Source organism: Quercus suber, unplaced genomic scaffold, assembly GCF_002906115.3.
Source record: "Quercus suber isolate HL8 unplaced genomic scaffold, Cork oak 2.0 scaffold_55, whole genome shotgun sequence".
In the NCBI taxonomy this organism is placed as follows: domain Eukaryota; kingdom Viridiplantae; phylum Streptophyta; class Magnoliopsida; order Fagales; family Fagaceae; genus Quercus; species Quercus suber.
This window is the reverse complement of record NW_027069520.1, coordinates 982,902-993,211: the sequence shown is the minus strand read 5'-3', so window position 1 is coordinate 993,211 and position 10,310 is coordinate 982,902. Positions and strand designations below refer to the sequence as shown.

General features: G+C 37.0%; 3 protein-coding genes across 3 annotated transcripts; 2 read left to right on the top strand and 1 right to left on the bottom strand.

The window, feature by feature from the left end:
* Positions 1–1,407: 1,407 nt before the first annotated feature.
* On the top strand, positions 1,408–3,801 carry LOC112038982 (pentatricopeptide repeat-containing protein At2g28050). The gene has a single exon (XM_024071811.2). It carries the CDS (start codon positions 1,724–1,726, stop codon positions 3,152–3,154), a length of 1,431 nt encoding a protein of 476 aa, XP_023927579.1. The 5' UTR covers positions 1,408–1,723; the 3' UTR covers positions 3,155–3,801.
* Positions 3,802–4,096: 295 nt separating this feature from the next.
* LOC112038983 (uncharacterized) lies at positions 4,097–4,546 on the top strand. Its single transcript, XM_024071813.2, has one exon. The coding sequence runs from the start codon at positions 4,097–4,099 to the stop codon at positions 4,544–4,546; it is 450 nt and encodes a 149-aa protein (XP_023927581.1).
* Positions 4,547–5,198: 652 nt separating this feature from the next.
* LOC112038966 (uncharacterized) lies at positions 5,199–10,060 on the bottom strand. The gene is made up of 6 exons (XM_024071792.2): positions 9,517–10,060; positions 8,727–8,921; positions 8,359–8,598; positions 7,012–7,229; positions 6,141–6,395; positions 5,199–5,854 (listed from the first exon to the last, which is right to left on the bottom strand). Exons 1-6 carry the CDS (start codon positions 9,839–9,841, stop codon positions 5,573–5,575), a joined length of 1,515 nt encoding a protein of 504 aa, XP_023927560.1. The 5' UTR covers positions 9,842–10,060; the 3' UTR covers positions 5,199–5,572.
* Positions 10,061–10,310: the final 250 nt, after the last annotated feature.

Sequence of the window (10,310 nt, the reverse complement as noted above, 5' to 3'; positions counted from 1 at the left end):
ACAAGGCTTCTAGCATTAAAAATGACAATGGACAAACTTAAAGAATGTAATTTATACTCTCAAAAAAATGTCACACAAAGTCATATTTAAACACATAACTTGTTGAACTGATGGCTAAAATATTTTATCGTCAAATAAAATATCTAGATTCCATGCTGTGGGCGACTAAATTTTGAGTTTGAAATAAATCAACCAAGTAAAATAGTTTCACAAATATGAATTTGTATTGATGAATGTGTGGTACAATTTTCTGTAATTACAAAAGAGTAATCCTTTGATTAGATCTCCTTTAAAGATTTGTTGATTGGAATTAAGGTAATGTGATTTTGATTCGAACACCAAATATACTTCAATTTGGCTAAAAAAAGGATCAAAGATCTTTGAAACAGAATTACAATGAATTTCTAGTTATGAGCTTGTTAGAAATCCTTTGTTCTTCATGTTCTTCATGCATTCTTTGTCATTGAAATTTTGTAGTGGAAATTCTTTGGAGCTTTGGAGGCTTGAATCCATAGAACTTCACCAATTTATGGTTTCTTGAAGTTTCTGAAGGCTTTTGAGCTTGATTCTAGTAAACTTTAAGATTTAAGAAGATGATTTGGATGATTTCTCTTCGAATGTTCTTTGTATTCGAAAGTTTGTAGTTGAAATTTTTTGGGGCTTTAGAGGCTTGAATTCGAAGAGTTTCACCAGTTTGTGGTTTCTTGAAGTTTCTAAAGACTTTTGTGCTTGATTCAAGCAAACTTTAAGATCTAGGCAGGTAATTTGGATGATTCTATTTCAAATGTTCTTCGTATTTGAGGTTAAAGTTTTCAAAGTTTCTGGAGGTTTCAAGGCTTGATTCTAGCATAGCTTCTGTACTTCTGAATTTTCTATGATGTTGCTTGAGGCATGGATGCCTTGGTGTATCCCAACATGTGTTGGTGTGTAGAAATGCCTTAGGAAGGCTTTTATTTATAGGAGTTTGGGGGTAGATGAGTGACATGTGGCGAAGTTTGCTTGGTGACATGTGTTATAATCTGATTAGAGGAGCTTTAAGACTTTTTCTCCAAGACATGTGGCATTTTTTGATTGGTTGAAATGTTTTGATTTTCAAAGTGACACATGTCAGTACTTGATTGGATTGCTTATGTTATTCCTTACACGCACTCACGTGTGATTAGTTTTTGCATGCTTTTTATAATTTTATTTTAACAATACTTGACAAATTTCTATTGGTTTCTAAATAATGATAGCAGAATCTAGAATCTAGTAGCAGTACACGGTGCTTTGTAATTGGCCGTATGATACATTTGTAATACTACCACATCTAATTAAAATTAAATTAAATTATTATGATTTAAAAAGAAAAAAGAAAAAAAAAAAGAGAGCTCAGCTTGTTATATTAAAGCTTTATTCTAGCATTCAGGCCCATACCGGTTATAACGGTCCCTTTCTTTCGGCCACGTATACCGCACGGACAAGCAGATTGGACCTTAACGTTGATGGACTTAGATTTAAACCTCGTATGGGCCCAAAAATAAAGGCCACGCACAGGTTTGTTCTTCTTCTTCAATCTTCAGTCTTCACAGGTTTGTTCTCGCTCTCTACAGCCAATTGAAACAACTATAAAGAGATGCTTTAGTTTGTTAAACGGATGGGATTTTGTTAGGACTGAGCTGCTTGTAAACAAGTTCTAATTGAAAATGATCCTTCTTTCAATAATCTATTCTAATTTCTAAGTATGTCTCTCCAAAACCTCCTCAAAACCCTGAAAACTGTGAAAAGAAGTCACCGTCCAAACTTTTCCCCTACTCCTAACCGCTACCAGGAAATAGCACAAATTATCTCTAAACCCCTAAAACCCTCCTTAGCCTCCAAACCACTCAGCACCACAACCACCACTTTCCTCTCCAATCTCAACCCCACCACACTCCTCCATGTTCTCACTGACCCAGAACTCAAATCCTCTAAATGCTTACGTTTCTTCAATTTTCTCCTCCACAACCAATCTCTCTTGTCCTTCAAACCTGACCTGCAAGCCCACTTGACCTTAATTTGCAGGCTTCTTAGGGAAAGAAGGTTCTCAGATGCTGAGAAAACCATGAAATCTGACCTGGTTTGCCAAAATCCCAGGTACCCATTTTCTGTTATTGCCTCTACCGTTGTGAATTGTTGCAATGATCCAAAAGTTATAGCCAAGTTTTTCAATTCTATGCTTAAGGTTTATTCAGATTGTAAATTGTTCGATTTTGTTTCTCAAGATTTTGATTATATGAAGAATAATGGAATTGAGATTGATGAGAGGACTTGTACTGTTCATTTGCTTGCACTTAAAAGTTGTGATCTTTTGCAATTGGTTTTAGACTTCTTTTATCGAATGACTGAATCGGGTATCGAGGTTTCTGTGTATTCTTTGACAGTGGTGGTGGATGGGTTGTGTTGGAGTGGAGAGGTCAAGAGGGGTAGGGAGTTAGTGGAAGAGATGATTGGTAGAGGAATTAAGCCCAATATTGTTACATTCAATGTAATGGTGAATGCTTGTGCCAAGAGATGGAATTTTGAGGAGTTGGATTTGGTTTTGCTTTTGATGAAAAAGGAAAGAGTGGCATTCAGTGACCATACGTATAAAGTTTTGATTGATGGGTTCACGAGTTCTGGCAAGGTCGACGAAGCTAACAAGTTGGTTTTGGAGATGCATGATAAAGGTTTAAAAGTGGATACTCATTTGTACAATTTGATTATTGATAGATATTGTAGATTGGGGTCTATGGATAGTGCAATGTCAATGTTTGGTGATATGACTGATAGAAGCGTTTTCCCTAACACTGATACGTACTGTGCTCTGATAAGTGGTCTTTGCAAGGCTGGAGAAATGGGGCTGGCAATGGCATATGTGAATATGATGCAGAGTAAAGGGATGGAACCAGAAAATGTTATGTTTAGTATGTTAATTGATGGTTTTTGCAATAAAGGGATGGTCGCTGAAGCTTTTGAGGTGCAAGTTCTGATGGAGAAGAAAGGATTTGCTACTGATTTAACTGTGTGTGACAAGATAGTGAGTGGGTTATGTAAGTTGAATCGGTTTGAGGAAGCAAAGAGGCTGCTGAACGTGATGGTTAAAAGAGGTGCAACCCCAGAAATTGCGAGTTTCGCTATGCCATTTGATATTTGAAGCAGACGGGGGCTTTTTTGTGGAAGGAAAGGGCTGTTTTAGAGGATGGAGCAATGGGCATGTGTTCTAATATCTAGCACTTTGATAGTTGGGAAAAGTAGGGAATTGCCAAGAGGCTTGTGACTTAGTGGTATTATCCAATTCTCCCATGAAGGAGAACTTGGATTCTAATCTCCTTCCCCAAATATAAATGTTGCCTGTACGCTTGTAGTTGAGATGAAAGATGAAGGTTTTATGCTGGACTGGACTCATTCTTTAATTAGAGTTCCTGGAAACTCTTTTGTTGCGTAAGGCAAAAGATTCACTAAGCTATTCTGTGATACATGTATGGCCCCCCAATATGAGGATGATACATGGCAAAGTTTTCAGGCTTGTCAAAGGACTGGCAAGTGGCAATCAACTGAAGCTTGGGATATGTATGATGATGATATAGTAGAGAATTGTTAAAGGTGACAGGACCTTATCACCTCCCTTGATCTTTGGCTTCACTCGGCTAAATATATGACAGCTGTGCGCAGTAGAAGAAGCATAAATCTTAGACACAGTCACACAGTTAGAGCAATTGCTACCCACCTGGGATAAGCAAAAATATAATTGTGTATAAATAATTAATGAATAACGGTGTTTAATAAAATTGATTTCTGCTATTAATTGTGTTACTTTTTACTTCCTCTTATTTACTTGGGGTAAGGGTAAAAAACTTGACAACTGGGAAAAGCTGGGTTTTCTGGTTTTCCTCTAAAAGAGATAGATAAGCAAATAATTCAAACAATACCAGACCGAAAGAAGAAGTGACATAGAAGTTTGTAACTAAATAGAACTCTCACCAAACGGAACAAACTTTTGAACTCATTAACATTCCCTATTGCTTCACAATTCACATAATCCCACCATAAATACACGTGACCATCATGCCCTCCAAGTCCAACCCTTCAAAGTAAAATGCAGCCCAACAATTCCAGCGACCAAGGAATTCCATTCCGGTCAATTCTCATCCACTCCCTTTGGCTCACTATCGTTGGCATTGTCCTCTTCCGCCTTGCCACCGCCAACACACAAGCACTTATCTACATCAAAGTTTTTGGTATATCCGGTGCAATTATTGCCACAGCTCCTTGGATTACACAGCTTATTGTTTCAATGGCAATTATCATTTTATACAAAGTTGGAGTTTGTGATCTAACATGGCTAGTTAAATCTGAGGTCTCAGGTTGTGGGAGTCAGAGAGAGGTTGAAGAAGATTTTGATCAAGGTGCAGCTTTGCATAGGGTTGTTATTGCTCGTGGAAAAGCTAATGTGCGTGGAGGATATAATCTTAGAGACAGATTTGGCATGTTTGTGCGAGTTAATGAAAGAAACGGTCCTCAACTGCAGAGGAACATGACGGTTTGATCATAGGCTTTGCTTAATGATAACGGAGTTTGTTTTGCACATTTTTAGTATTTTGCCATTGCCAGATACCTCCTCTGCTCTGGTTGTCTTTGTTTGTTAGCCTTTTTCTTGCTCCATTTTGTTTCCCCCAATTAATGTGATATTATTTAGTGTACAATATATGGGATCAACTAGGCCATTCAGGGCATTCAGCCAAAAAAAAAAAAAAACTAAGCCATTCAGGGCTTCTTGTTTCTCTAGATATAGGTAATTTGCTAATGAAGGATCTAATATATATATTTTTTTTAAAATTAACAAGTAAATGAAGGACCTCATAATATTTTTTTTTTTTTAAATGTAACAAGTAAATGAAAATATATTATGAGGAACCCATCTAAAATTTTTAGCCTTTTGTGCCTTCAATATCCAACAAAGATCAAATTCTCAACAGGATTTTAACAAAGATGGTTTTGGCACGTTCATATGGTAGATGTAAATTTGATGGAAGATCTGGTCCTCAAATGGAAAGCGGAGCTGTTTATTGGTAAGCTTTAACCAGTGATATAGAAACTGAGTCTTTTACCGGACTAAAATCGGGGCTGGCAGAAAATGCAAGCTTTGTGAGCCGTAAGTGCTGGCATTATAGATTATCTTAGGGTTGCTAATCCCATAATTTAAATCTAAGCAACAGGATATATAATAATAATAATAATAATAAGGCCCATTTTGCCTTTTCAATCCAACAAGGTGCAAATCAGAAGGAGATTCTGACCTACAATTGAGAATCAGAACAATTTATTTTCTCGTATGGCTTTTGTGGTGTCAAACATGTCTAAAAGTTACCCCACACATCAGATGCCCTCAGAATCACCTTGAACTCCAAAACAAAAGACCTGGTATACTTTTTTAACCTTTTCATTTTTATCTTTATGCTCCATGAGCAACAGAGCAATCCTATGGCATGGAGCAACAGAGCAATCCTATGGTATACGTATATACATCGTAAGTTTCTAACGTAGACCAGAAGAATGATATAATCACTCAGTATTAACTCTTTTTGGCAGGATCGCCAAGTATTACCTCTTCCTGCTTTTCAGCCTCTTCCTGCTCTTTGGAATCACCTTCTACCAGAGCTTGATCTATTGCTATAGTATTGAGTGGGCCTTGTGGGGTTCCAAAAAGTGTAGTGAATATCTGCCTATGACATTCGTCACAAAAGTAGACGTAGGTAAAATGGCCCTCGTATGGGAGCTTATGTACTGCAGCTCCTGGTAGAACCCGGTGCACAAAATCAGTCATGGATGGGGGCACTACCCTATCATCCATCCCCTGTAAAAAGGATATCACAAAAATAGTGTTGATAGCAAGTATACCTCCAAGTAATAAGTAAACATCTATTCAAAGTTCTGTGTGAGTTTATAACTGATCTTCTTGTTGTCTCATCATCTTATTAAACATTAACTACATTAATCCAAATGTCTCCATGGAAAAAAAGTCTATCGGAATTGATAATCAGACTACTTTAAGCTGATGATGTCCAAGTATCTATGGAGTGCTAGAGAATAAAACATTATTCAATCAAAACAAACATGAAGCAAATGGATATGCCACTAACCTGCCATAAGTGTATTGGGCCAAGGAAGCCTGTATATTCCTCTTTAGCTTCAGTGAGCATAGACTTGAGCCAATTGAGCAAGCCTTTCCCTCTTTGTTTCTTCTGTAATTTAAGGTCCGCAAGGCTGAAACCCCAATTTGAGACCTGTAATGCAGCTTCCTCCACAAAGGGTTTTGCATTTCCCTGCCTGATCGATTCTTCCACATCCCTTTGCCAGAATTCTTCATAAATTGGGTCCTCCATCAATGCTCTGTCCTAGAAAGATAAGCAATGTCTTCAATAATGATGCATACAAGTAAACAAGCAGCTAAATAGGCTTATCTAAAAGAACCAGAAAGTAAAAGCCTCAGAGCAACAATGCTTTTCTCCAGTTTTAAATGGAAACAGCAGCATCAATCCTCTTTTACCATATAGCCTACAAGAACTATTGTGTAATCTACATAAATCACCAGCTCTATCCCTGTATCTTCACACACACCCCCACCCCCCCTTTGTTTTCCCACAAGGATAGAACACACTATAAATACAGGCTTTCTGAATACCCCAGAAGGAAATTTTCCACCCCGTCTATGCTCCACTATACAAGGGACTGTTCTTACTCATCTATACAAACAGCATAAAGGGTACTGGCATATAAAAGGACATGTCAGCCAAGATTTCACAGCTGTGTATAACTCTCCTTCCAATATTTGGAGTAATGTGTTTCAACTGAAATTGCAAAAGTGCCTAACTGGAAATAAGAAAAAAGACAGGAAGGGAAAATAAAATACATCAGCAGCCATCAGAAGATATCAAAGAGTAGTGATGGTACAAGGGTCAAATTTGTAGAAATATTAATCTGAAAGAAATTATCGATGATAAAATGGCTCACCCTCTTTCCCAGTGACAATGAAAGCCACTTATCAATCTGACCATGCTTTCCAGACAAGAAGCTTTGATGGTAGAAGTAAGCGAGAAATCTAGGAAACCTCCGAGCTAAAATGTACATAAATTTCCTCTTTTGATTCCACTTCTCCCAAGTTCCACGTCTCTCTTCCTTAGTCATGATTGTATCATATGGATTAACCATTGGAGCAAACATGGCTGCACCTGTTATAATACAGAAAAACTATTCATTTCCTCAATCATAAGTTCTGGATCATGGTCGTGTCATAAACTATTCTATCCTCTTGATGAATTTAGATTATTTAAAAAATTCAATTTCATGAATGAGCTCTAGCTCAAATTGCAACTCCTCCTCTTGTAGGAGTTGTGGGTTCAAGGGCTACCCATGACCCACCACCAGGTGCCCACATTACTTTCCAATAAAAGAAATTGATATCAACAACATGCCTATAAGTAAGGCATCTTAATTCCTTATATGTCAAGACTTGTTTATATTGACATTGATTACCAAAGTTAACCAATAACTTGCCTCCTTTTTTTTTTTTTTTTTTTTTTTTTTTGCAGTTTACTAGTTCACTTCCTTCAACAGCAGCAGATTTTGGGGCTATGTCACCAGTATCAAGAATAACAAATCAATAAAAAATGGCTTCAATCACACAGCACATTTAGTCTTTTTTACTTTACCATGCTAAACGTAGTTACAGCTTAGGATTAGTGTATACTGTCACCTCCTCTGTTGGACTTAATTATTTTTTTTCCTAGCCACTGCACTATTCATACAAAGCTTTCAACTAAGTTAAAATCTAGCGACTACATGCGCAATTTTGCCCCACAACTTATATAAAAGAACAAATTTTTATTTTTCCTTTGATAAGTAATAATATAATATCTAAAGCTTAATTGATGGCAACTAAAACTTGTCTTCTGCAAATATTTTAGTCTCTTTATTTTGGGGGGAAGCAGGGGGAAGAGGGGTTGTGGAAATTCTTTGATCAAGTCCTTTACCAACTGAGGAGAACCTTATAAAAAATCAAATAAATTTAAAAAAGTGATTTCCACCACATTTATTCTGCATGAGGAAAAGCAAATCTATATCTATATAGTGTGACTAGTGTCATTACATTTCACAGGGAAAGGTAACCGTGACCAAAAGATCTAGCATTCAGGAAACTCAAAACTCCAGAAAGGGACAAATAGATATTTCCTTCATAAAAACCAAATAAATGGTATTTATTATAATTTTATTTCATTCAAAGAGAGGGCCGTGTATTATTGATGTTCCACATTCTAGCCAAGCTAAGCTGATCAAAACAGATATTGGATGGTAAAATACCTGCAAGTCTATCAGGAATGTATCTGAGTGCAGCCCAAGCATGCATGCTTCCACTTGAGTATCCCACAACCCAAAACTTGTCATTGACACCAACAGCATTTGCTAAGAGTAACATGTCTATTGCTGATGACTCAAGATTTCTTTTAGGATGAGGATCACTCTCACCAAAACCCGGAAGATCATACGTTATCAAGCGAATGCCAAACTCTTCCAGCAGTGAAGCCTTAAGCCCAGGTATTCCTAATCAAAAAGACAATACAGAATCCAAAAAAAAAAAAAGTCAAAACATGTGGCTGATTTTACACAACACCAAATGTTACTCAAATGAACTGTGAAGCTGTATTCTTTCATTTCTGCCATTGTACAACCTGCAAGCCTGGAGGAAAGGAAAGTATGTGGAGCAATCATAGAAAATCTAGCTCTTTCAGCCGAAACACCTTGCTCCTTGTATGCCAAGTATCTACCATCCGGAAGCACTATGAGCTTAGCACTAGGAGGATGCAGGTACACTCTCTTCATCACCGGTACGGGGGAGGTATCCTGTTCGGTATTAATTTTCAAGGCTGCAAATTAACTAACCATGTCAGAAATTATTAGAGTCTAGAAGACATATACTAAAACATACAAGCATCTCAGGAACATACATAACAAAAGCTATACTCTAAATGAACTCACGACTACAAAGACCAATCATTAGGTTTTGAGTCTTAGGTTCCTCGATTAAATTCAATTATGTGGCCTTGGAAGCTGTAACTAACTAACTATAAACAAGGAAGTGCATTGGGCAATAAGCCACATGGTTCAATTTCATTGGGGAACTTAAGATAGCACCTAAGTAACTGTACCTAAGTTTTGTCATATGTAATACAGTTTTTTCCATAAATTTGAGACAAAGAAGGAAAGGATTTGAGTTGCAATTAAAATCCCATACAACATACTAGGAAAGTATTATAACAAAACATCATGAAACTACATATTACAAAATAGGATAGGATTTGAAGCCAATCAAAATCAATCAATCATCAAACAAAAAAAATATCCAAACATTCGCTAAATCCCAAACAAAGATTAAACCCAAGTTCTTTTGTCCCAAAAAAACATTCCACTTTCTAAGATCCAAAATAAAAACAAAAACAGAAGTATTAGAAACTGAAATACCTGCAAAAGCAATGAGAGAGACAAAGAAGATGACTAGCCAAGAGTGCAAGGGGTTCTTATCTTCAGGCAGGAACTGATTGAAGAACCTAAGATTGTGTCCAAGTCTCTCACAAAAAGGCTCACCGATATTACTCCACAAGTAAGAACCCTTTCCCAACTTTCTAGCAATGTAGGAGTCTTCTCTGACTACACTCTGTCTCACTATATCCCTGCACCCTTTTCCTAACGCCACCGTAATCTCCGCCGCCGCCTTCATAAACTCCGTTACCTGATCCGTCCACGGCAAGTCCTCCGGCACCCTCACATTACTATAAGCGCCTGACATTTCTCTATTTTAACTTTATTAATTTTTGTATGGGTGCTCAAAATGAATAGTAGTAAGAAGAAGAAGAAATGGAGTTGGGGAATATTGATATTGGTTCATTTCGTGGAAATGTGGAGGAGAGTGGGTGTGGGGGCAAGTTATAAAAAGGCTTCACTGGTACGCAAAGGTGGAGGCGAGAGAGAGGGGGACCAAAAAAGTTTGACAATGAGAGAGAGAGAGAGAGAGAGAGAGGGCTAAGTTTGGTGAGAAAAATACATAGTGGTGGCTTTCTTTGTGCTTGTAGGTTGGAAAATGTCGGCCCTTTTTTACGTAAATTTAAATGCATGTTTTTAATCTTTAAATAATATTATATTTTTTTATCCTTACATATTATAAAAAAATTAAAAAATATTGATTAAATACACGTACTAAAGTCCTTAGTCTTTTTTTTGGGTATTGCCCTTTTTATTTTCTTTTTGCTTACTTTGGT

Coding starts and splice junctions, on each gene's coding strand:
- LOC112038966 (XM_024071792.2), bottom strand. CDS start 9,841: ATGTCAGGCGCTTATAGTAATGTGAGGGTGCCGGAGGACTTGCCGTGG. Junction 8,922..9,516: donor CTCTCTCATTGCTTTTGCAG/GTATTTCAGTTT, acceptor GTTAATTTGCAG/CCTTGAAAATTAATACCGAA. Junction 5,855..6,140: donor GCCCAATACACTTATGGCAG/GTTAGTGGCATA, acceptor TCCTTTTTACAG/GGGATGGATGATAGGGTAGT.
- LOC112038982 (XM_024071811.2), top strand. CDS start 1,724: ATGTCTCTCCAAAACCTCCTCAAAACCCTGAAAACTGTGAAAAGAAGT.
- LOC112038983 (XM_024071813.2), top strand. CDS start 4,097: ATGCAGCCCAACAATTCCAGCGACCAAGGAATTCCATTCCGGTCAATT.